General features: G+C 43.3%; 1 protein-coding gene across 7 annotated transcripts in view; it reads left to right on the forward strand.

Moving 5' to 3' along the window:
- CDON (cell adhesion associated, oncogene regulated) overlaps positions 1 to 26435 on the forward strand; it is a 74842-nt gene extending 48407 nt beyond the window's left edge. For 5 of the 7 annotated variants that reach the window (XM_036353909.1, XM_036353908.1, XM_036353907.1 and 2 more), the window contains 11 exons: positions 331 to 505; positions 2258 to 2386; positions 4628 to 4831; positions 5763 to 5944; positions 6682 to 6787; positions 11698 to 11820; positions 15672 to 15893; positions 17956 to 18236; positions 21072 to 21151; positions 23607 to 23881; positions 24460 to 26435. In XM_036353909.1, coding sequence (XP_036209802.1) covers positions 331 to 505; positions 2258 to 2386; positions 4628 to 4831; positions 5763 to 5944; positions 6682 to 6787; positions 11698 to 11820; positions 15672 to 15893; positions 17956 to 18236; positions 21072 to 21151; positions 23607 to 23881; positions 24460 to 24623 — 1941 coding nt within the window. In that variant the 3' untranslated portion in view covers positions 24624 to 26435. The remainder of the gene's footprint in view (positions 1 to 330; positions 506 to 2257; positions 2387 to 4627; positions 4832 to 5762; positions 5945 to 6681; positions 6788 to 11697; positions 11821 to 15671; positions 15894 to 17955; positions 18237 to 21071; positions 21152 to 23606; positions 23882 to 24459) is intronic. The other 2 variants (XR_004974865.1, XR_004974866.1) reach the window with 2 other exon arrangements.
- Positions 26436 to 26464: the final 29 nt, after the last annotated feature.

Genomic DNA, 26464 nt, shown 5'->3' on the forward strand with positions numbered 1-26464 from the left:
CCATTAGCCCAGTAAGAAACAGTATTGTTTCCATTACAAGTAAAAGGAACCGACTTTGGGAGGTAAATCAGTTGCTTGAGGCTGTAGTTGGTGGGAGGTAGCAGAGCCAGGAGTCTTTACAGTGAGAATTCCTGGGTTCTTGCTGCAGGCCTCCTTATAGTCCTAATATTTCTTAATATGAAGAAATATTGTGTCTCTTTTATTTAACGTGGTACACCACTTCCCAAAATTCACCTGGAATTGAATAACTTGTAGTTTTTATCAAATTTGAATGGAAACTTTGTCTATCCTTTATCTCCTGTTTCTAATGGCCCATTTTCTCTTGAGTAGCTGGACGATGGCGTTGGCATGGTGGGCAGCTGGCACACAGTGCGAGTCCCAGGCAGTGAAAATGAGCTCCATTTAACGGAACTGGAGCCATCAAGTCTCTATGAAGTTCTGATGGTAGCAAGAAGCGCAGCAGGCGAAGGACAGCCTGCCATGCTGACCTTCCGAACCAGCAAAGGTGAGCAAATCTGCTGTAAGAGGAATGGCCGGCTGTCTTGTGTCGCTTTATTAGTAAGCATCCTTTTGGCTAGTAGAGAGTCTTATGTATAAATTCATTAAATACGCCTATTATGGTACCTCTTTTTTGGCCACATTGGATGGTTATATTATTCCATTCCACCCAATGTTCCACAGATATTTTTGAGAGCTTATGATAGGTAAGGCCGTAGGGTAGGCGACGCAGGGAGAACAGAGGTGATCAAGACAACATCCATCCTGTTGGAGCTTCCACTTTGCTAAGAAAGGTGAGACAGAAGCATAAATACCAACTACAAGGTAACAGCTCAGGACAGCTAATAGTTACTGAATGCTTCTGTGTGCCCGGCAATAAACAAAATAGACAAAACTCCTGTTCTCATGGAGCTTACATTCCAGTTGGGAGAGATTTATACCTAGGTTACAAGTATATTAGAAGCGGTGACTGTTAGCAAGAAAAAGAAATTAGGGGATGGATGTGGGAAGTGTATGGAGTAGCAGTTGTCACAGTTTAGGGAGGTGGCCAGAGAAGTCGTCAGTCAACAGCAGAGCAGAATGTTAAGGAGGTGAAGTGGAAAGCCATGTGACTATCTGGGGAAAGAACATCCCAGCAGTGAGAATAGCAAGTGCAAAGGTCCTGGGGTGAGGTGTGCTTGGTGTGTCCTTGGAACACTGAGGGAGCCTCTGATGGGAACAGAGTAAGTGAGGAGAACACGCAGGGAGGTGACCGAGTGGCCACATCACACAGCACCGTGTCGACACTGACTTTGAGTGAGTTGGGAGCTTTGTAGGGATCTGAGCAGAGTTGTGACACAACCTGATGTATGTTTCAACGGACAGTTCTAGCTGTAGGATCAGGAGGAAGGCAAGGGTGTCGGCAGAGACCAGACTTGGTAAGTGCTAGGAAAGTGGCAGAGAAAACGCCAGGGTGTGCAGAGAAAGAGTATTCTTTCTGTGGGGAGCTTGTGAGGGGAGGCTTGTTGGAAAAGATGCTGTCATAGCTCAGCCACAGATGATCGCGAAGAAGACTTCAAAGAGCGGAGATGGGGTTTGGGTGGGACAGAGTTTATTGGGGCACAATAATGAAAGGATACGGTATGATGATTGAGAAGAAATTATCAATTGGCTTTTGAAAAAGACCTTTTCATCTAACTACTGAGATGGCCAGAAAAATAATGAGTATTTCTTACTTGAAATGTATTTTGAGTTAATTTTTATACTTAATCCTCAGTTGTTTACAGAGTCTGACCTATAAATATTGAATAAGCATGTTTTTCAGTTTTAAAATAATCACCCCGTTTCACCTTTTGCCTCTTGAAATTTTAAAACTTAGTACAACAGTTATTCTGTGAAGAAACTTAACAGAATCTCTTTAATAATGAATTTTATGTTTTAGAGTTAAGAAATATGTACAGTAAAAAGAAAAACGGACAGTTTGAAAATCTTTACCCTAGTCATTTGACGTTTTTGTGTGTGTTTTTTTTTCTGTGTGTAAATTAAAGTTAGCTTGTGCAGAAAGACTCATTTTAGTTTTCCCTTTAAGGTACTAGAAAAAATAATTTTAAAAGTCAGTGCCTCTGAGAGGTAGGTATTTACAATGTAGGGCTTAAATTTAGACCTGTGAGAGGTTAGTCCATATGTTTGCATCTGTGTGCCAGTTGAATGTCATGGTATCTTTTCTTACTTTGCTTATATAGGGAAGCTCATGTTACAGCATGTTTTCTAATATTTCTAGAGAAAACACCCTCATCGAAAAATGCCCAGGCCCCCTCCCCTCCAGCGGGCATTCCGAAGCGCCCTGTGGTTTCGGAGGCTGCGGACCACTTTGGAGTGGTCCTGACCGACTCCTCCAGGCACAGCGGAGGTGAGGAGACCAATGTTCCTACTCTGTTCGTTTATAAATGTAGCTGACCTGTTTCAGATTATTGGGGAGCAGAATGGGACAGGGTATTTGTTTATTATTCAGGTTATAGCCACCATGCACTCTTCTAGGTCCTATTTCAACCATCTTCTTAAATTCCCTGTAGCACTCAAATCTTGGGACCTAGTGCCATGATTGGTGTTTAAGGTAATACACGCAGATTCAGAACATCTGGTACTAAGATTATATAACTCACAAAAAGGATTTTCCTGTCTCCTCTCTGGCAGGGAAACCACATTTATATTTTGAACTCTAAAAGTCTTACTTATTTTTGATGACTTATCAAAATATATGGTGGTACCTGTAGTAAGATTTAGATCTTTTTTGAATTGAATGATTACAAGTTGCACTCAGGTTCATTGCTATATCTTGTCAATCTTACGGTTTTTAGATAATGTATTTAATCATCACAGGAACCTGATGAAGAAGGTAGCATATCTGTTGTACAAAATAGGAAACTGAGACTCAGGCAGCTATGCAGCTTGCTTGAGACATCTAAAAACCAGAAGAATTGCTATTCAAATTCAGATTTTTTACCTCCAAGTGCAGCGTTCTTTCCTTTATCCTTTAACTGTCACATGCTGTTTCTTTTAGATATTGAAGATATTCTTCTCTGTGGAGATTTTTTCCCCTAATAGCTTTCTTTTTCTATTCAAACTGTGGTGTTCCTTGATGAACTTTTAATAACTCTATATCTACCAGTAAGTATGATGAGTTTTAACCCCAAGTGAATCGACAGAAGGAAGTTGTTTGGTTATGTAGTATTTAAAGAGATTTACTAACAGTTCTGTTCATTCTGTTTCCATTGCTTTCTTACTTGAAAGGAACACAGTAAGTATCCCTCAGAGTTGCCCGCTTTGAGTAGATTCCTTTTTACCCATGAATCAATTTGTTTTATAAAATGCCACGCTTTCTCCATACAAGTACCATATGCTACAGTGTTTTGTCCTCATGTACTTGTATCTGGGTTGAGGGGTGTTGAGACAGAGGGTGTTGCTTGAGCGGTGTGCCACTAGACAGAGGCGGACTCCCTTGGTGACGTCACCTGAGCAATGTCACCCTGGCCGGAGTGGGTCCTCCTTGTTCCGCTCAGAGCTAGCTCACTTGACAGAACTCACAGTGGAATGGCAGTGGGCTAATTGGTGATGTATCTGTCATACCTACCAGGCTGTTTCTAGCAGCATTCTTTCCTTGTAGGAGCAAAGTGGGGAGCCAGTTAGGGTTACACAATGGCTTGGTCAGTAAGAGGAGTTAGGTACACAGTTTCAATGGCTGATGTTTCCATAGAATCTAGACTGTCTCACCTGTGGGTTAGGTCATCCCCTCCCCTTCCTACTTTCATCCTAAGCAAGTTCTCTTTCCGTTTTTATCAGTATTGATTTTATTAGTCAAATTTTATCTCTATTCATGCCTAGCAGTCCGTGTTTTGGAGTAGCAGTCCTATAGCCTTGAGGTGTGTAAGATAGGATAGTAACACCTAATTTAATAATCTGTAGATTGTTTGCTGAATGTGTTTTATGTAGCTTGGATGGATAAAGAAAACATCTAAATTCAGTAACACATAATTTTACTGTAAATTTACTATCTTACCTAATAATAGACAAACATGTACATTGACCCTCCCTCCGCTATGCTTACCAGCCAATCAGGAGAGTATGCAAATTAACCCAACAAAGATGGCAGTTAATGTGCGTACATAGGCGTGAGGCAGCTGAGCGAAGACTGAAGGCTCCAGCCGGCTCCAGCCGGAGCAGCAAAGGCCTGGGTCCCAGGTGCTGGAGGAAAACCGGTGCCGGCAGCCAGGGGAAGGGAAGGCCTATTGCACGAATCTCTTCGTACAACGGGCTTCTAGTAAATTATAAGCACAATCAGACTTGAAGCGGCCAATGGTAAAATTGCTCATACACTGTTTTAGCCATGAATCCAAATGAGCCTGGTCACAATGATCACACTAACGTTCAGTTTTTCAGAGACAGTTGTCAAGTTAGTAGGTTAATTTTACTTCCTTCTTTTATTTCCTGTATTTGGCTATTTCATTGCCTTTTAACAGGAAGATATATTATTAACTCTGGCAAAGTTGGAAGAACCTTTCATTAAATATTTGGCAGTTATCCCTTTTAGTTGGTTTGAGTTATTCTTGTCTCTAACACTGAGGGTTACTGAAGCGAATGTTTCCGTTTTCAGTTCCAGAGGCCCCCGATCGGCCCACCATCTCCACTGCATCAGAGACATCCGTCTACGTCACTTGGATTCCTCGGGCCAATGGGGGTTCTCCAATCACTGCCTTCAAGGTCGAATATAAACGGATGAGGAGTAGTGATTGGCTGGTGGCAGCTGAAGATATCCCTCCTTCCAGACTCTCGGTGGAAGTTCGTAGTTTAGAGCCAGGTATTAATATTCCAACATTTCCTTTCTATGCCATCCATGCTGACCAACCATAGGTGCATAGTTTCTTTAACCATATAGTTATAATTAGAGTATTGCAAGCTTATTGCATGAAAATGTGAAAATAAAGAAGAGGCTACGACTGTAGTGAAAGAGCTGCCGTGCAGGGGCCTTTCCCCGTGGAGCAGAGCGGACTTCAGAGGGGCTCCAGCGAGCGCCGAGTGAGCCCTCTGAGTGTATCGCTCATGGAAGTGGTGGAGTGGTGCTCCAGCACGGTCTGCAGCTGGCCATCAGGTGCATCGGCTCTGAGGCTTCCTGAGAGGTGCAGGCCAAGGTTAGCCACTGCCTGTGCCCTGCCTGGACCCACCTGGCATGAGCTGCAGGGTGATGGGCTTGGAGGTGCCCAGAAGAGGTCAGGCTGTGTACTGAGCCCAGCTCCTCCAGCGCCAGGCCTGGGGCCACTTAGCAAGAGGCACAGGGCGCACCAAGGCCAGGTGCTGTTTGTTTGGGATCAGAGTGACGTAGCCCACAGCGCCTCTGCGTAAGTGCATTCACCATACTAACTCTTCAGCTGCCCTCTCCAAGAGAGAGGAACCTGGTCTTGGGCACAGACCCCCCACTAATACTGTCTGTGATGGGTGTGACTTTGGAACTGGATGGTGCAAGGAGCACGTGCTCTTCCCTGCTCTCTGTCCGCCCCCTTCGGGGACAGATCATTCCTCTCCCGGGGTGTTTGCATCTTGGGATTGTGAACACACTGCCCTGAGCAGCTACTACCAGTTGCTAGAAATTGTCACGTGGGTAGAAACCTATTTACCACACAGGCTTCAGAGTATGTGGTTATAGCACAGTTGTCATAGTTTGAGTATTGTACCTTCAGTTGTCGTATTACAGCTTTTTAAAAATTCTGGGTTTGTTTTTCTCTCCGCAAAAGGTTCAACATACAAATTTAGGGTCATTGCTATCAACCATCATGGGGAGAGTTTTCGGAGTTCAGCGTCTCGTCCTTATCAGGTGGCTGGGTTCCCCAATCGTTATTCTAACCGTCCAGTAGCCGGGCCTCACATTGTGTACACAGAAGCCGTCAGCGATACGCAGATCATGCTAAAGTGGACGGTAAGTAACACGTCTTCTCTAACGAGGAGGTTGTCTGGTTTGGCCATGTTAATAGTTTAATGTCCTCATGACGTGATACAGTGAACAGCAAATGTTTGAACTTTTTAAAAAATATGTATTTATTGATTTCAGAGAGGAAGGGAGAGGGAGAGAGAGATAGAAACATCAGTGATGAGAGAGAATCATTGATTGGCTGCCTCCTGCACACCTGATACCAGGGATCGAGCCTGCAACCCAAGACCTTCCTTGCCTCAGGACCATGGCACATCCCAGTTCCTGCGCCCTAACCGGGAATCGAACCTTTTCATAGGTCGATGCTCAACCACTGAGCCATGCCAGCCGGGCAGATTTCTGAACTTTTAAGTGAGGAAATTGAAGGGCACAGATATTTGTCTAAAAGCACATATTATAAGTGGGGTAGGGTTAAAAATAAAATTATTGTTGCCTCAGCTCTAATCCAAGTGTTGACTTAATTGCCATTTCGTGATTTATTCATTTTGAACCAAATGTACTTTTATGCCTTTGAACCTTGTGAAATATATTGCTTTAATTTTGGTTAGCCCTGCAGTAAGCTAAGCGCTCTTAATACCTTTGAATACCTTTGAATTAAATTTAAAATGGTTGTCAAGGATGTTTGCAAAATGAATCCAGAGAAATACTGCTATGCAGATAAATAAGTCTTAATGGATTTGGAAGTTAAATTTGTTTTTGACAAGTTTTCTGCTTCTGTTTTTTAGTACATCCCGTCAATTAACAATAACACTCCCATTCAAGGATTTTATATCTATTACCGGCCAACTGACAGTGACAATGACAGCGATTACAAGAGGGACATCGTAGAAGGTAAGATCCGTTGGCAAGCGGGGGTCCCAGTAAAGAGTTTTGGAAGGAATGTTATAAAAAACATAATCCCAGATTAAGAGAGTGTAAAAAATTGAAATGGTATATGTGCTATTACTCTGAATTTTTCCCAGAGAAGGATAATTTTTTTAACTTAATATATATAGTAGCTTACATTTTGGTTGTAAAATCTGTCAGTTACAAAAGTATGGGGGAGGTCTGATTTATCAGTAGTTCATCTGAAAATAATTTTTGTTTCCTGTTTTGTTTAAATGAATAGTAACCTGTGTATAAAACACTGCAACTTCTAGCTATATTAAAAAAAATAATGTCTCGGTCAGCAGCTGCATTGACGTCTGCACTAGAAAGATCACATCTTGAGCATGTTATCCACTTTTAGAGATGCTGAAAAATTGGAATATACGTAGAGAGAAAAAACAACAACAAATAGCCAAGATGGTGAAGGACGCCCTAACCGGTTTGGCTCAGTGGATAGAGCGTAGGCCTGCAGACTGAAAGGTCCCAGGTTCGATTTTGGCCAAGGGCGCATGCCCAGGTTTGCAGGCTCGATCCCCAGTAGGGGGCGTGCAGGAGACAGCCAATCAATGATTATCTCTCATCATTGATGTTTCTATCTCTCTCTCTCCCCTCCTCTCTGAAATCAATAATATATATATATATATGGTGAAGGGTGTTGAAACTGCCTTTCTCCTGCATTTATAATACAACTTAGAACTTTGCATCTGGTCTGGAGGCACCACAGGATCAGCCAGCCCTGACTGCACCTGCAGCCATGCCTCAGGCACCTCTTGCTGTCTCACTGTGTCCTCTGTCCCACCCGGGCCTTCCTTCAGCTTCCTTGTGTGCAGCAAGACCTTCCTTGCCTCAGGACCTTGGCACGGCCCAGTTCCTGCCCCCTGTGTGCTCCCCTCCCAAAGGCTTTGTCTAGGTGCTCTTCTCTGTTGTGGGCTTAAGTATGTCTTCCTCAGATAAACTCCTCCCACTTAATTTATAATCACACCCTTCATGTATATTTCATAGAAATTCATCATAGGTGTATGTGTGTGTGCACATACATGAAATTATTTGCTTTAAGTTTGTCCCCTCGCTAAATGTTAACCTCCTGTGGAGAAGGGACCTTTTTCCAATACGGTTTCCCCAATCCATACAATGGTGAAGTATCTAGTATTTACTTATTGAATGAATGAATGAAGTCCAGAAAGAATAGTAGAATGTCTAGGATGATCACAGAATTGTTTCACAACTAACAGGAGAAAAAAGATGACTAGCAAGCAACGTGATAGTTGTCTTCAGATATTAAAGACGATTGTGTGGAAGAGAGCCCAGTCATTTGGGGGAGGGGCAGTTAAAAGGAAGTAGCATAAAGGAAGCATTCTCTAACATGGCATTCCTAACATAGGTGCTGTCAACACTATCATAGCATTTCTAACATAGGTGCTGTCAGTACTGTCATAGCATTCCTAACATAGGTGCTTTCAGCACTATCGTAGCATTTCTAACATAGGTGCTCTCAGTAATATCTTGGAAGGGATTCTTGCTTTGGGAGCAAGGCTTCTTTCAGGTCTTTTTTCATTCCAAGATTCTGACTCTTTGAAATATTAATGTCCTAACGGACCATGTGAGAAAATTGCCCTACGCCAAGCTTATTTTCATATGACTTCTTGACATCTAATACTGCGTATAGTTTTTGTTATATGTAGTCTTACAATAAAATACTTTAAATATGCTATGAAATCGCATTTCTTTAAATATTGTAACATTTCTCTTAATGGTTGTCCAATGGAATTACTTTTATAATATAATGAAAAATTTACCATCTGAGTTTTAAAACCTGGCACATAATAGGTGCTCAGTAAATATTTGTTGAATGAAATTGTTTCTCTTTTCTTAATCTGGAAAGAAATTAGTTCCTAAAATTTGCTTTAAGAATAAAGAATTGGGGAAATGTTGAAAGATAATTGTTAGTAGCCAAACAGTTCTGTGAAGTCCAGGTAGTAGCAGCTTTGAGGGAGAAATGACTGGGAAAAGCAAGAGGAGGGCCTCTGCATGGCAGTAATATTCTCTCTTGACCTTGTTCAGGGTATGAACATAGTGAGCTGCACAGTTATGGGCACTTTTCCTTACACATTAAAAGACTACTAAAAAAGAAATGGAAAGAATTATTAGTGCCTGTTCTACATTTCAGTCCTAGCTAGGTCTTCATTTTACGTTAGCTGGGTTAGGAGAGTAAGGCTGTCAGATATTTATTTTTAAAATCTTTTGACAGAGGTTAAACATTTGTTATAAAGTAGTTTTAAACAAGGCAAATGTAAATAAAATGAACATCCCACCCTGTCTCTTTGTCTCTGTCCCTCTTCTCTCTCTCTCTCTCTCCCCCACCCTTCCTAGTTCTCCTCTCTGGAAATATCCACTGGAAAACAGTTTTAAACTATATTCTGTAGTTACATCTTTGAACTCTTACCAGTTTGTGTGATGTGAATACTGAGTGTGGAACTGGGAGATCGCTTTAAAGGAGCCTTCGTATCCAGTAGTAGAGTCTGTGAGTGTGCGTTTGCCTCACGGCTCACGGAGAGTGTGTTTATAAACGTGGTAGACGAAGCAGCTAGATGTTTAAGTGGGCTGCAGTGTGCTGTGTAATTTGCTTATTTCTTATTTTCAAGTTTATGCATTTGAAATTCCTTTTGTGGCAGTTAACTAGTGGCCAGCCCTGCCAAGCCGAGGAGCACAAGTGTTTACCCGCTGTGCGTAAAGCGGTCTTTAAAGTGAAGCTTTAGGTTACGTATGCATTGCGACTCAGGTCATTCCGGCTTTTGGGGGAAAAATGGAAACTCGCATTGTTAAAGAATACAGTACGAGGACAGTTATATTAAGTGATCCTATTTCTGAATTAGTTCCACGTTTAGATAAACCATGAACGTTTCTAGCATACCACTGCTTTTTTGCTGGATATTTTTATCTTACCAGGTTAAGCTGCATTCCAAGTAAATCAGAGTAATTGGTCATTTGATCTTTAAGTCTGTGCTTTTGGTTTCTCATCTTTTGTAAAATATCTTTTCAGGGGAAAAAAAATTGCACGTTGACTTTAAACCTAGTAATGCACTTGGTTGTCTTATTCATCAGGGATCAGTAAAAACTCATTCTCTCTGCTGATGTTTCCTGTAATTTTAGCCATTGGGATAATTACCGTAACAATGGGATATGAATCTGTTATTTTAATGGTTTTCTCTTATTAGTAACATATCAGGAGCTTAATTTAATTCCATTTTTGCTACTGCTGTGAAAGGAAAACTTCAGATCTAGTGTAGTAAACAGTCATGAGAATGTGTATAGTTAGGTGAGTGCAGGACTGGGCTAGGAAAGGCCTAAGGGTAGAGAGAAAAAATAGACATTTTTTTAGAAAGATTTTGGAATTTTACCCTGGCTGGTGTGATTGGAGCATCTTCCCATGCACTGAAAGGGTGTGGGTTTGATTCCTGGTCAGGGCCCTTGTCTGGGTTTCGGGTTCGATCCCAGATTGGGGTGTATGGGAGGCAACTGATCTCGCATTGATGTTTCTCTCTCCCTCTCCCTCGCCTTTTCCCTCTCCATGTCGTCGTCCCACCCCCCCCCCCCCCCCCGTCCTTCTCCTCTCTCTAAAATCATTAAAACATATCCTTGGGCGAGGATTTTAAAACGAGAAAGATTTTGGAATTTAGAAATAGGTCTGATCTAATCTCAACCAGATTTTGAGTTTGGTTTCTTTTAAGGTTCTCTTTACGTTTATAATCAGGTCACAGATTTCCTCACTTATTGAGCCCTTCAGGGTCCCTTGATCCTAGAACAAACAGGTTCTTCATCTTATAAAACAGGGGCCTTTATAAATGAGGGGTTTTGTATTAGTGTCCTGGGGGAGGGGTTGTGCTTTCAGAGTGAAATATTTTTGTCTGTGTTGAATTAGAGAGGAACCTGGCGCTATCGGTCTGTCAGCCAAATCGCTCTGACTTGTACGGGTTGTTTGGTTTTTTTCCTCCACCTTCGATTAATTCTTACATCAGTTGGTGGTATAGTTGAGTTTCTCAGAAACAGTGGCACCAGTTTGAAGAGGGATTAAAGGTGCTTGAAGAGTTAATTAACTTTGGTAGAAGCGTCCTGTTTATTAAAGTTTGTCACAGGTCCATGGAAGTAAAAATGGAGAGTGATTTACGCTGGAATGTTCAGTTCAGGAGTGTTCCTGAGGGAAGTGCTGGCTGTGTGCCACGGGTAACAGAATCGGTCTATTAGAGATACTTACGTGGTTTGGAGACCCTGCCCCAAAAGAGGAGAAACAGTGGAGCAGTAGGCAAGGGTTTCCGTGGTGGGTTTGCTTTCGGATTATCCTCAGCCTTTTATTCAGGCATTTGTTTATATGTCAGTGTATGTTGAGTTCCTTGCAGTGCAGTTGAGAGCTTTGCTAACTAAGCCTGTCTTGTAAATGGTCACTTGTTCTGGGAAAGGCACCACTTGTGATCTCACATGCAGTGTTGCTCCCTGACGGGTGGGCAGAGTGGATTGACTTGCTGGGCTGAACAGGTGGATCAAAGGGCTGTGTTTTCCACCTGTGTGTGAAATTCACATGTATTTTACAAAGACTCGCCAGTAATTATTTGTGTTGAAACGAAGTATTGCCACCAACACACAGGTATATCTCTAATTCAGTTTATCTCTATCATTTTTCTCCATGCCATGGAATAGAAATACAATTTATTTGTGGTATATTACCAAAATACTTATATCATGTACATTTTTATTATACAGACTGACTATATGGTAATGGATGCTGCTCCCACCTCATTTTGAAATTATTAAGTAATTATCTTGACAGTATCACTGAGGTTGTATGACATGTAAAGCTTATCTCTTATCTTTCTTTCTAGGTTCAAAGCAATGGCACACAATTGGGCATCTGCAGCCAGAAACCTCCTATGATATAAAAATGCAGTGCTTCAACGAAGGAGGAGAAAGCGAGTTTAGTAATGTGATGATCTGTGAGACTAAAGGTAAGGGAGGGGTGAGGATTTGTGCTTTTTCCAAACTCTGGATTATTCCTTCTGACTATTGATATGTTTACCGAAGGAAGCTTCTGCTTTGGGCCTTTTTCTCGGTGCATTCTGTTAGACTGTCCAAATAGAAGGTATACTATGTTGGCTAGAGCACTTGTCTAAAAAACAATTCACATAAGTATCCATCACATTTATTAATTTCTCTGTCACTCTAAGCCACTTCTTTTCTCCATGAAGAGAACAGAAATATTTGCTGACTACTACTGACTGCTGTGAGAACTAGAATACTAAACAGAACGTATAAGAATTTAAAGGTTAAGTGCAACATATGTTTAAAGTAGTTTCTGGAATGACAGATGTTCATAACAGTACTTGTTTAATTAAGTATAGTAGTTAAGTTCAGAATTAGCAGTCACTAATTCTAAATTGAAATCCTCAATATGCCTACATACCTAGATTAACTGAAATATTACCATCTTTTAAAAAGGAAGATATAATAGAAACAGTTAATGTGGATATTTATAGGTCAAAAACACTTGTGTTCCGTCTCAATCTGACAGAAAAAGAAACATTTTTTTCTTGTCTATTTTTTTTTCCCAATCCTCACCCAAGGATATTTTCCATTGATTTTAGAGAGAGAGGAAAGGGGGGCGGGGGGGAGAGAAACGTCAATGGGTTGCCTCCCAGACATGCCCCAACTGAATATCAAACCCACAACCTAGGTATGTGCCCTGACCAGAATCAAACCCGAGACCTTTTTGGTGTGCCAGATGACACTCAACCAACTGAACAGGCATCTTTGTGCAATTTTTATTTTTTTAAATGTATTTTTATTGATTTCAGAGAATTAGGGAGAGAGAGATAGAAACATCAATGAGAGAGAATCATTGATCAGTTGCCTCCTGCACGCCACCTACTGGGGATCGAGCCCAAAACCTGGGCATGTGCCCTTGACCAGAATCGAACCCAGGACCCTTTAGTCCGCAGGCCAACACTCTATCCACTGAACCAAACCAGTTAGGACTTTGTGCTATTTTTAGGAACCAGGGGAAACTTCCCAGAATCCTCTAGTTCAGTGGTTCTCAACCTTGGCTGCACATTAGAATCACCTGGGAATCTTTTTAAAATCCTGATTTCTGGGCCTCATCCTCCGGAAATTCTGTTTCTTTGTTATGGGGTGGGGCCACAACATTAGTAACAAAGAAACAGAATTTCCGGAGGATGAGGCCCAGAAATCAGGATTTTAAAAAGATTCCCAGGTGGTTCTAATGTGCAGCCAAGGTTGAGAACCACTGAACGAGTTGATTCTTCCCCCTCACATCTCATTAGCCAGAACTCATTCACATGCCCCTATCATTCCTGGGGTGGTTGATGGATCAGGACCTACTCCAGAGTTCTGGGTGTTCAGCAGACACCTAAACAGAGTTGGGGGCCTGCCTGCATGGGAGAAGGATGCTAGGCAGCCTTTAGCATCTGTACAGGTGATGTTATTACCCCAATTTAAACGAAGATAATAAAAGGGGTCAAAAAGACTGACTCAGTTCCATCTTTTAATTCTAAATCACATCTTCCTGCTGCAAAACGCATATATTGAATCAACGTTTAAACATATATATATATGCATAGACCTTTAGATTTACCTTGAATTTTATTTGGTGAGCACAGATTTAAGTGCCTTCTTGTATGAGGCACTCTGATATGTTATTGGGCACTTCTTATCCCCCTCTAAAATGCTGTAATGCTCAGAGGGAAGTTACCTAAAAATGAAATTTATCATTTCAGTCCCCCAGACATTTAGGAATCTAGCCACACAAAACATAATACATAGCCAGCAATGTAATAACTGTTGTTTAAATAGGATGATAGTATAGCTGTGTCTGCAATAGCATCTCGCAGTCATTGACTTCACTGGGGAGTAAAAGGTCCTCCCTGCAGACTTTCAGATCAGTGCAAAATGAAAGAATTCTTTTTAAAGTGAAGTTGCTGTTTTTTAATCCTCACCTAAGGACATGCTGAGACAGAGAGAGAGAGAGAGAGAGAGAGAGAGAGAGAGAGAGAGAGACATTGGTTGCCTTCTGCATACGCCTTGACTGGGAATCGAACCCGCAACCCATTTATGTGCCCTGACTGGGCAGCCTTTTGGTGCACAGGATGGCACTTTAACCAACCGAGCCACTCTGGCTGGGCCGAAAAAACATCTTTAAAATGTTAACTGTTCGTGTTGAATGACTTTCTACAATGTATTGCAATTCCTAGCCTGTTTAAATAGAACATGTTCTATACAAATGCACCTTTTAAAGAAATGACTCAAAGTTCTGAACACTGATCATCTTATCCTCAGTAATTCAGGAAGGTTTTCAGGAATGACAGGTGCTTGAAGGCCCCCAGTCCCCACCCTCAGAGATCATCGGCTGGCAGGATTCGTCCATGGCTCTTTGCTTCCCTCTGTTTTTGGTGTGCGACTGTGTCCCAGGATCTTCATGTGTTTCATGCCATCTTTCTTGTTTCACATTCTGAGCTGCCTCTTAGTGATGTCCGTGGGTCTGTCTGACTCACCTTCTGCCGCCAAAGTTTTTAACTTTAACAAGAGGTTGGCAACCAGATCATCAAGCTTGGTAGAATTATGAATAAATTAAGGGCAAATAAAGAGTGAATAAACTGGAAGGACTTCCCTATGAGTAATCCTGATCTTTATTGTAGAGTCTGTAACATCCATTCTGCCTCAGAAACTTGTTTGTTCTCTTTAGAATCGGCAGGGACCTGAGAATTCTTTGATCCAACATACCATTTTCCTTTCGAGTCTCTGCCAATCATTCAGCTAGCTCTCGGCGATGGAGAGCTCTCCCCTTCGCAAGGTGGCCTCTCCTTTACCATCCCCCGCTCTGTTCTGTCTGTTAATTTTGCTAGAATATTGAACTCCGATATAATGTGGAAGTTAATTTTTTAAAAGACCACTCTGCTCATATGGGCCATTAGGTGGCATAACATGACATGTGGTGTCATAAGTAATAATCATACAGAATTGAGCACCATGTGCCACCTGGAAGGCTCTGTTCTAAGTGCTTTACGTGGGCTGACTCATTCACTCTCCATTACAGCCGGTGATGGAGCTGCTCTTCTTATCCCCTTTTCCCACGTGCAGGAGGGTAAAGCCAGGCAGCTGAGAGCAAGTGGTGGGCGGGATCTAGACCTAGCCAGTCGACTGCCAGCCACTGAGCCCCCTGCCTTTCCACGACCTTTAAGGCATTAAGAGCATGTTGTTTGGGGACAGAAAAATGGGGTTTGAGTCCCACCTGTGGTTAGCTTTCGTTCTCACGGTTATACCAGTGAACTAGGTAAAAGCACTGTACTGACGTGGACTCCAAACGGTTTTGGTGTGGAATGCGTTATATTTATGTGTGAGGTTGTTGGGATTGTATGTAATTGTTCTTATAGTCCAAAGTCATATCTTCTAATACTCATCACATGGCAGAGGCATAAAATATGTAATTCAGCCCAAAGTATACCCGATAGAAAGGAGTTGTTATCCCACCCATAGTTGAAATACTTCTATTTCAACTCTTCGGGAGTCTTCTGAAAGTGTAAATTGGGCAGATAACCTGGAGTTTGGGTTAGACCAAGCGCGTATGTTTTTCTGATGTCTGTTTTCTCTAGAATGTGTGGACTAAATCTTTGGCACACCAGATTTTTGAAACTTTTAAGTCCTCTTTATAACTCATTGGTGGTCAGATCATCTCAGTAACAAGTATAAACAGACTGGCTGAGTTCCTAGCCAGACCTCCTGCAGAGAGCAAACCGTCATAGTCTGTATTCGCCCTGACATCATGTTTTCCTTGTATCTCACGCAGTGAAACGCGTTCCCGGAGCTTCGGAGGATCCTGGCAGAGACCTGAGCACCCCTCCCAGCTCCTTAGGAGGCGGAGGCAACGTGGGGCCTGCAGCCAGCCCCGCCAGGAGCAGCGACATGCTGTACCTGGTGGTGGGCTGTGTGCTGGGCGTCATGGTCCTCATCCTCATGGTCTTCATCGCCATGTGCCTGTGGAAGAACCGCCAGCAGAACACCGCGCAGAGTAAGGCACCCCAGTAGTTTCTTCTCTTTGTTTGAAGAAGATGGGCGAGGGGGGAAATACAGTCAGAATGAATACTGACTTCTCACAGTTTGTGTAGTAGTGTCGTGGCATAAAATCCACTAGCTCCTCTTCAGTCAGAAGTGACTTTAAAACTGTTAGTTGTCAACAGAGTAAGTGGAGCATCAGATTAAATTGCCTGGTAGATATAACAGCAAAGCCAAAGCTCAGCTGGGCTCTGAGCAAAGAGCTGACTCCGCGCTGGGAGACACTGGCTTTGTCAGACCAGCAGAGGGGACGAGTGCTTGAAGCAGGAACTCTGTGGTGGCTGCAGGAGCGCCTCCAGGCTGTACACACCTGTCAACAGGGAAGGGAAGAGACATGATGGGAAGGAAGGGAGTGAAGACTTCTCTAAGTTACCATCCCTGAATGACACAGTTTAAGATAACATGGTCCTGTTTTGGTACCTGTTGTACCAAAACTACTCAAGTGCATCCCTCCCCTAAATGCATCTAGTAAGAGGAGGGCTTAAGCTAGGTCAGGGTTGGCACTGTATTTAAACACATAAACTAGAACTCTTTTCCCTTTTCTTCCCCCAGTTCTCTTCCTATCTGTCCTGTTCCCCCAGCTGCTCAGGGTCATCAGAGACTTCATCTTTGGTGGGAGGCAGTTTTTTGGTTTCCCCTTTGGCCCAAGAGTAAGAGAATGACAGAAAAGCAAAGGAGGACAGCAGCGGCAACAGGCACTTCTGGCTTCTGTCAGCCACCTCCCACATACTGTCCCTTTGTCGTTGACAGCTCAGGGGGAAAAGGGATTTAATTGGCGTGGTGCCTTCCAGGAGATAGGTAGGGAGGGAGGTGGTGGTGATGATGGAACCAGACTGAAAGGCTTGGAGAGCGTTTCATTGGGTCTTTTTCTAAATGGTGTTAATGTCATTGACCTTAATTGCTGAGGTTGTGCTGAATTATTAAATGGAAAGTCATGATTGGGTTGCCTGGACAAGACTAATCTGGTTAAAGTCATTTTTGTGTGACTTGATAATGTTTAAAGATGGACATTTAAAGTAGTAATGTTGATGCAGTCATTCATTCAAATGGTCGTCATGGACTGTCTTCTGTGCACCTGGCACTGGTAGACATGGTGATAGAGGTAAATCACTGAAGCGTGGTCTCTGCCCCCTCAGTTTAGCATTTCCTGGGGAAGAGAAGCAGGCAGACTCTCACCACACACCTCTTCGAGCTCAGCGAGATGAGGGGGGACCTCACCCAGCCGGGCACTCTCACGGCTGCAGCATTAGCAGAACTCGGACAGCAAACCTGTGCAGTTTTGGTGCTGTGCTTTCCAAGGGATATTGTACTTTTTCTAAAGGAACCTGGCAGGTGTGCCTCTGGAAATCAGAATTGTGAGGCCGTTGTTAATGGTTTTAATATAAGAAAATGGGATAATTAGCCTTTTGCCTTTAATGCCCCACAATTTCCAAAGTGCTAACATAGCCAAGGAACTGTATGGATAGTTAGTAAATACATACACAACTCCATACTTCTTCTTAAAAATGTTATTTATTGCTATTTGAAATATCCTGCCTATAGTTAACCTTCTGTTGTTTTATACACTTTCTGTACTTTGAAGTATAAGGCACTTGAAACACTTCGTGTTGCCATTCCTGGGATAGTTTCAGCCTGCTCAGTTCAGTAATTGTCTTTTTTGTCTTCTTTTCCTTCCCTTCCTTCCTCCCTTCCTTCCTCCCTGCCTCCCTCCCTCCCTTCCTTCCTTCCTTCTTTCCTTCCTTATTTTATTCTTTTGTGTAACTGCCCCCTGGTTAATTCCTCTTCTCATTAACAGAGTCATAATTAGCTCAGGTCCTAGATACTCGCCCAGGTAAAGGGGCCGGCAGCAGTGACTTCACTGGAGCACAGCTCACAAGCAGGCTCTCGCTGAGCACCTGCAGAGTGTCTTCTTTTCGTGTGTTTGCAGTTTCTTGATGGTTTTGTGAATACACCTTCCTAAGCAAGAAGGTCATCCTTTTCAGTATCTTTTTTTCTTCTTTTTTGTTTTTTCTTGACAGAATACGACCCACCAGGATATCTGTACCAAGGCTCGGACATCAATGGGCAGATGGTGGAATACGCCCCCCTGCCCGGCACCACCCGGATAAATGGAAATGTGCACGGGAGCTTCCTAAGCAGTGGGGGTCTCAGCAACGGCTGCTCCCATCTTCACCACAAGGTCCCTAACGGGGTCCGTGGGCTCGTGAACGGGAGCTTAAACGGAGGGCATTACCCTGGGCACACGAGCTCTCTAGCCAGGACACGTGTGGACTTTGAACATCCTCGTCATCTAGTGAATGTAAGAGACCCAATTAGAAATGACACTGTCCCTGTCCCCCCCCCCCCCCCCCCCCGGTGCCCAGGTACAAGAGCAGGGTGGGCATGCTGGCTCTTTTCACTGTGGGAACCTCACTGGTTCCCTGGAATGGAACTAGCAACCCCTCGATCCAGCGTAATCTTTGTAAGATTTCTATTATCAGGTAATAGATATATTCGCCAATTTGGTTTATATTTTTAAATTATTTCACACTGAAACTAGAACATGTAGCAAATAAATGGAAGTTATTCTTGAGATGAAATGGAAAAATCATTGGGTGAAGGCTGGTCCAGACCCTTTAAATTTGACTCAAAGCAAAGCCTGAGAACTCCTATCCCTGGAGGAGTCTGGCCGATCATGACACTGAGCGAAGCACGTTCAGGGCGGGGCAGGCATTGCGGGCACCAGCAAAGGCACAGCACACGCGCTGTCTTAGAGGCACGGCAGCTCCCCTCCTGTTGTTGGCATGCAGGACCCAGTGTGGCCAGATTTCCTGCTTTTGCAAAGCACCTGTAAGTACAGGTGAAATGGCCAGGTGTTTTTTAAATGTTTTTATTGATTTCTGAGAGAGGAGGGAAGAGGGAGAGAGAGACAGAAACATCGGTGACTAATAGAATCATTGATCAGCTGCCTCCTGCATGCCCCTTATAGGGGATTGAGCTGCAACCCTGATGGGGAAGCGAACTGTGAACTCTTGGTTCATGAGTTGATGCTCAACCACTGAGCCACGTCAGTTGGGCATAATTGCCAGACTTTTTACATGTTGGAAATTCATTCCAGTTTTTAAAGTCATTGCATGGCCACGCAGAACATGTCTAAGGGCCACAAGACCGACTGCTAACACATTGTGATTCCTTCATTTCTTTTGCCCAATGTGTGGTAGTCTTGATGCCTGCATTTCACAGTGTTAATATTCTGAGCCACAAGAGGGGATAAAGCTTTAAAACCACTGTAATTCAGGAATAACTAGCTGATACAGTTCACCTTTTGAAATGGGAACAGAATGAGTAGAGAATATCTTAGATGTATTTTGGTTCCAGAGGGTCTCTGCACCAGGACGGTTGACTTACTACATGGTTTGGATACGCATCCATATTATTTTTCAACCAAATAGATAATTTTAGTTTATCAAATTTAAACTTTTGTCACTGTTCTGATTACAGATAAGTTTGCCATGACCCACAATGTGCTAAAATTTGAAGAATTTTTTTTATCATCGACTTTTATAAAGATTTATTAAATATTTGGAGGATAAAGCAATGACATATATTTTTATCTTAAAGCTAGAAATCTCATGGCTGTCGTGTGACCTAGCTTTAGTATGTTGTAGAAAAAATACTTTATTTGCTTTACTGCATCTCATTACCAAAAGAGAACAATGATCTCATTATTTCGTGTGGAAAGACATGGCCTATATTCAGACTCCCTAAACTTTTTTTGTCACCATTCCTAATCCAAACTATGAACATTGTCCAAGAAACCGAAGGAGAGAACATTGAAATCTGAACAGCACATGCTATTTCCATAGGAGGAAAAATAAGTCTGATGTTTTCTTAGTATTTGAACATAGTCCTTTGGTTTTTTGAACAATGAATTGCTATTTAAATAATTGTCACCCCACTAGGTGTAAAATTATAGAGGTTATCACCTGTGATTTTAACTCATTTGTTTTCTTGTTCTGCTCTTCTGGGTGGGAGGCAGTCTGGAAATTTAAAAAATGATGGCCATCATAAAATCATTAATTCACTTTAATATGGTTAGTGATTCAACCAAGTACCTTCCCCTGTAGATTGCTGACTTGATTGTCTGAAGCTTTTAAGTTTAAGCCCAGGAGCTGAATATGGCCTTGGAATATTCTTTCTCTCAATGTTTTTTTAAAAATTCCTGTTGCTAGTTGGATCAAGAATATTGAGAGAAATTTTCGGTGTTTTTGGTTTGCTCGGATTCTGGCTGTTGGTATGAGCTGAGTGGAAATGGAAAGTATTCTGGGAAAAACAATTGCCTGAACTTTTCCTAACCTTGAAGGCCTGCTCCGAGCCCTGGTGCCACAACAGCCTCGCCCACCCTTATCAAGTTCCCTCCTGCTGTTGCTCCTCTGCGAGCAGAATTCTGACTCTGACCGTGAGGCTGCTTCAGTTCTTAACTCAGTTTTTAGGAACTCTTGCCATTGTACATGTCAAGTGAACATTTGACAATGAGGTATGTGTTAATCTGGGCATTTTTCTTAATTGCTGGGCAGTTTGGGCCAAAAGCAACATCAAAATATTAATAGTCCCCTCCAAGTCATTGCTGGCTGAGAATCTGCTCCATCTGGAAAAACATAACATGTTCTAAGCCGTAGTGTAGTCAAGTGAACAGACCCACTCAGAATAATTACAGGAAAATGAGGATGGGTTATCTTATGACATCACCCAGGCGTTTCCCCGTTTCTCCAGCTCGCAGCACGTGCAGCTCTTCCGCGGCTGCTGGACGTGAAAATGACTCGAAGGTTAGAATGTATAGTGCGTTGTGAGCTCATTAGGTTTGAAACACTGAGGGGAAGTGACTAACCTCCATTTATTTGCCTCCTTCCAGTACAAAAATACATGGGAAACATGGCAGCTAAGGTTTTGGAGTGGCTTTAATATTGTGCAGAACTCCTTTGTGAATATAGGCGAGCAGTGGTAAGCGTAGCATTGCTTAGGGAGTCGGTTAAAATAGGCCTTGCATCCATGGACTGCTGGCCTGGCTCTTGTATTTGTGAGTACTGAGGTAGTGGTCGATGGCCCCTTCAGCCCTGTTTCTTCTTTTCTTTTCCCTGTACTTGGTCCTGACCAGGGTGGTGGAATGTACACAGCAGTTCCTCAGACTGAGCCGGTGGAGTGCGTCACCTGTCGAAATTGCTGGAATAACAATAGGTATGTTGATATGTATTTGCATGGGTTGTTGTGAGTGGGCGTATGACTCCTTTTATTTTTTCCCTTTAGCAAACAAGTTCTTCAAATTTTACCTAAGATATAAAACTCTGCATAGGGGAGGCTGTTACAATTTTTTTTACCCCTGTTTTACAATTTTTATCTTTCAGTGCTTTGGTTTCTTTAGCAATACTGACAATATTAAAGACTTTGTTTCTAAGGTATTAAAAGGTTTGAGGTTTTTGAAATCTTTAAATTAGAGTCATTCTCTTTGTACAGACTTTATCTTTTCTCACCTGTTATTTTCAACCCTGTGTTATGGGGTGTTTCTATTCTATGTTATGATGAGAGTATGCTTGATTATTAGGGAAAACCGCTGTGTGTATAGTAATGCTTTTTCGTAGTTATATTACTGAAATTGATGTTTCTCTTTATCTCTCTCCCTCCTTGTCTCAAAAAAAAAAAAAATCAATAAAAAAGCATATCCCGGGTGAGGATTAGAGAAAACAAAGACATGAGTGATTGGTTGATGAGGCGGTCTGAGAAGGAGGTGTCAGGGATGGTGTCCAGGTGGCGGTGCCGTCACTGAGCTGGGAATCACTGTAGGAGATGGAGAGAGACTGCTTGCCCCTCGGCATAACTTGGGAATCATCCTGTCAGACGCCTGTCAGGCCTCATCACACTCATGTTAGCCGGGCAGCTCTCCTAAGGTCTGGAGGGGTCTCGCTGTGGGCCTTTTCCATGCGGAGTCTTTCCTGCTCTGTACCGGCCCCTCTATACTCTCATCTCTGCCTTCTTAGGGTGACACTTAAATGCATTCTTGGAGTGGACTTGTAAGAAAAAGTCATTGTCACCCACAGACCCTTGATCATCCCTCTGTTTGAATAATAAACTTAGGAAATGTTGCCCTTACTGTCTAAACTGTAGTGTTGACTTGAAATTTCCGGAACAGGTAGGAGGGGGCGTGCGGAGCCATCTGTGGAGTTTAATTTGATTCTAGGGCTTGGGGCACATTGTAAATGACTACCTCACTGTGTCCAGTTCATTTGAACCCTTTTCAGTGTTCAGAGTCATATATAATAAGTAGTTTACTATGTTGTCTAATAGCATACCCAATAAGCTTTTCCAGGCTCCAGTCCCCTACACTAAAGACTTAGTTAGAAACCCTGTGCAAATGGGCATTTCAAGAGTTAAACAGATTTCAGTCAAATAAGAACTTTCTACCCTTCTTCTCTCCTCTCCTCAGTTCGAATGGCATCAGTGCCGTTCTGGATATGTAATCAAATGGGGTTTGTCAGCTGCTTGGCGAGTTTAATGGGAAGGAATTGGCATTAAATCTGGTCTGTTTATCATCAGTCTTGATAATTGGTAGAGAGAGGACACTGATGAAATTCACAGATGAATGAACTGAGAGGTCCCATCAGGAAGGAACAAGAAATTAAGGGCCCTAGAGAGATTAGAAATGGACAGGAAGTAGCCAAGTAAAGATCAGCTTGGAAAAATGTATATATCCCATCTGGGAAAAAAGTACAAGCTCTACATGGCCGAGTCTTCATTATCTTATGTCAACAGAAACAGACCCTGAGGTAACTCAGATGTCACAATAAGCAGACAGTGACTTTAAAGCAGCTATCAAAAATGCATCCAAGGATTTAAAGGAAGATGTACACACATGAATTCACATATGGGGAATTTTTGTCTGTGAAATAGAAACTGTAAAAAAGAAGGCCAAATGGAAATTCCAAAGCAGAAAACTACAATAACTGGAATGGGCTTGTCATCAGACTAGAAACAACAGAAGAAAGAGTCATGAACTAGAAGATCAATAGAAACTAGGCAGTCTGAAGAATGGAAAGAAAAACAAAACATGTGTCTTAGATGAAGACCAGAAATAAAAGTGTGGCAGAATTGAAGTGAATTCTGCAAAGAAAAAAATTGAAAAAGAAACAAAATCTAGATTTTGAATATCTAATCCTTATAGGCTTTGATTCAGTAGTGTTTCTTCCAAGGGAGAGAGGGAACCTGTTATCAGACTTTAAAGAAGTATATTTTCCTTGGTTTGCATAAGGTCATTTCTCTTATGGGGGCATCAGTTGCTTAGCTTTAAGTCCCCTCCCCCCATTCTTCCAGTGGCTCCTGGCCTTTTCCTGCTGTGCCCTGTGTTCAGGAGCCAGTTATGAATTAGGAAACAACTTCTGACAGTGGACTGAGGCCCAGGAGGCATCAGATAAGGTTCCATTCCTAAGTGGTTTGTCTGCCTCTTGATTTATTCTCCTGTTGTATTCCACTTTCACTGTTATTTCTGAGTTTTTGATGTATCAGATCATAGTAAAGACTTTCGTTATTTTTAAGCACCAGCCTCTTAAGAATCTGGGATACACATGATATTTCAAAATCCATGTGTTTTAATTGTCAATTCCTCCAGACAAAATTGTTCCTTTTGGTTTATACCTTGTAGGTGTTTCACCAAAACGAACGGCACTTTCAGCAGCAGCCCCCTTTCTGTGGTCCCAGTGGCAGCGCCTTGTGCTCAGGACGGTTTGGAAATGAAGCCCCTCAGTCACACGAAGACGCCTGCCTGTCAGGCTTCCACACCCCCCGACGGTGGCCCGTCACCTGGAGAGAGCATCGGGGACGAGGTGGCAGCAAGACCTGCTCCACAGATGTGCTGTCAGGACAGCAGCAGCGAGGTCACCTCTGAGTCCACAGAGGATGCAGCGGGATGCCACAGAGGTACAGGGAGGCATACAACCTAAGCTTCTGATGGTCTTCATGTAGCTATGGATACGGGAAGGTGACGCAGATGTGTTCTCTCTGTGATCCCTCACATCTTCCTTAAAAGACTGGGTGGAGGTGTTGGATACTTCCAGAAAAGCTGACTAGGTAGATTTTGATGTTTTGTTATTATTCACCTCCTTCAGCTCAGGCTGTCAGTCCCATTACATCTTGGAAAAGAAACCCAAATAGGCTTTGATTCTGTTTGCACCTGGACCAAAGGATGCCTTTTGTGGCCATGCACCTCTGGTTCATTTGAGTTGATCCTGGAGTTGTAGCTTTTATGTACGGTGGTTATTTTGGGGCTTTTAAGGGTTTTTGCTTTAACCCTGAGGTGAACTGTATGACTGCTCATCAGAGCTCAACCTAATTTTAAACCTTTTATACCTTTTGTCTCCCTCACATTCAAACTAAACAAACCTGGGCTCTGCTTTTGCTCATTATTCTTCCTTTATTGCTCAAAGTAACGTGTTGAGACGCTCTGTGAAAACCAGCCTTTATGATTTCACGGTGCTCCAAATCTTTGTGTTTTTCAGGGGACAGCTGTGTCCATTCAGAAACAGAGAACACAATTTTAAGTTGGAATCCTCTTATCTTGCCACCTGCTTCAAAGGACTGTACTGAAAAGACAACATGGTCTCCTCCTGGCATTCCTTTAGACAGCCCCGCTGGGGTCCTTCAGCAGCCCCAGGAGACCTGAGGATGTGCCCGGGACTCGTCCGGTTCCCACTCCAGCCAGTCACTGACAGAACAGGCCTGGGAATGGGCTGTGTGAAGGACATTAATTCAAATCAGAGAAAAAGCATTATTTATTTTTGTAGCAGTAATGTCATATGAATGTATCTTAAAATGTGTGCCCTTTTATATTATTTATGCCTGAAAATATTCCCTCCCCCCTCAGTAGGAAACAACCCAGTTTTGCATAGTGTTCGATCATCTCAGCATTCCATGTTTTCCAAGCACCTCAGTGCCCGTCAGAGCGCCTCCTGCAAGGCCCGGCCGATGGGCTGCCTCAGCTGAGAGGGCGTTGCAGGCCGCCTGCAGCTTTCGGGTGGGAAGCTGTCCTTCGGTATTGTCTGCTCAGACTTTCGGAGAGCATTCTGAAGCAACCACAGCTGTAACCTGCTGTTTACAATAGCACATCTCATGATCGCCGTGAGTGCCTTCCACAAAGTGACAGCTGAGCCGCTGACTCTCTGCACGTGGGCACAGTTACGTCCGTCTTCCGGGCACTGACGTGCAGTGTCGCGGGGAGGGCTGAGGCGTGGCTGGGCTGTCGCAGGGCAGTCCGCCCACAGAAGGCAGCCAGGGCAGAGAAGGCCGCCGAGCCCTACGGCTTTAAACTTGCATGTGTCTATAAAATGGTCACGGGGCCTCTTGTTGAGTGTTCTAAGAGTAGGAACCAAATGAGACTTTAAATGGATGACTTTAGGAGAAAGATTTACATTTTAAGGAGAAAGGGGCGGGTTCCAGGGAGCCCTCTTGGCAGCAGCTCCCGTTAGTGTAGGATTGTGCTCACGGTGCCGCTACACCCGAAATCGTCCTCTTACTCCCAGCATGGGCGACACCTGGGCAGGGTGGCTGTTAGAAAAGGCTTCACATGGAGGGTGAGGAGGGTATGGTTTGAAAATCCCTGACTTTTTTCAGAATCGTGTCAGAGTAAACTGGCACCTAAGCTTTGGGTAGCAGAGCTGCCCATCAGTTATGCTGCCCGAGTGGCAGGGCGTCCTCAGCTGCCGATGGAGGCTTTCCTTCTCCGCCCCTGAAAACACACACAGAGCCCAGCTTTAATGGGCCATCGCTCCTTTTGGGAATGTGCGTCCCTTCGGGGAAAGAAACAGAATAATTCTCTTTCGAGTCTAGCAGTGTCAGCATTCAGTGAAAAAAAGGTAGTTTCCCAGAAATTACAGTGACACAGACTAGAATACTATGTTAATCTACTGTCTATACGAGTGCATCATAGTCCCTCACACGTTTATATGTTTTATAAATAGAACTTTGGTGAAATTCCTCGAGGAAGTGTAAGGCACGGCACTTCGCGGCCAGGTGTCAGGGCGCCCCAGCAGCGAGCTCCCTGCCCCGGAGTCCACGGCCGCGCCGTCCAGGATTCCTTCACGTTGCACAGATGCAGTTAGCTTTGGAGGGAGGGCTGCGTCCCGACGTCTGCGGACCACATCATGGGACACGATGAGGCCTGCGCCGCGGCTGCCAGTCGAGCTGCAGCAGCAAGTGGAGGAGACCGGGGCACAGCTCTTGGAAGGTGGCCGTTTCACACCAGGAGGCAGGTGTTGGCCCAGACCCAGGTCCTGAACGGCTTTGAGAGATGGAGTTTGGACATGGGACCTGCCCGCCGGGAAGGAAGACAACTTTACCTTCAGGGCAGCCTCATTGCGGACGCCTTATTTATATGATTAGTGACGCTGTTTTAAGTGTTATCCCTTTATTGTATTTTATTTATAAAAATGCCTTTATATATGGAGATATATAAATATAAATATAAGTATATATATAATTGCCTGTATGTTTAGGAGTTCTGAGTCC

This window comes from Myotis myotis, unplaced genomic scaffold, assembly GCF_014108235.1.
Source record: "Myotis myotis isolate mMyoMyo1 unplaced genomic scaffold, mMyoMyo1.p scaffold_m19_p_20, whole genome shotgun sequence".
Lineage (NCBI taxonomy): Eukaryota > Metazoa > Chordata > Mammalia > Chiroptera > Vespertilionidae > Myotis > Myotis myotis.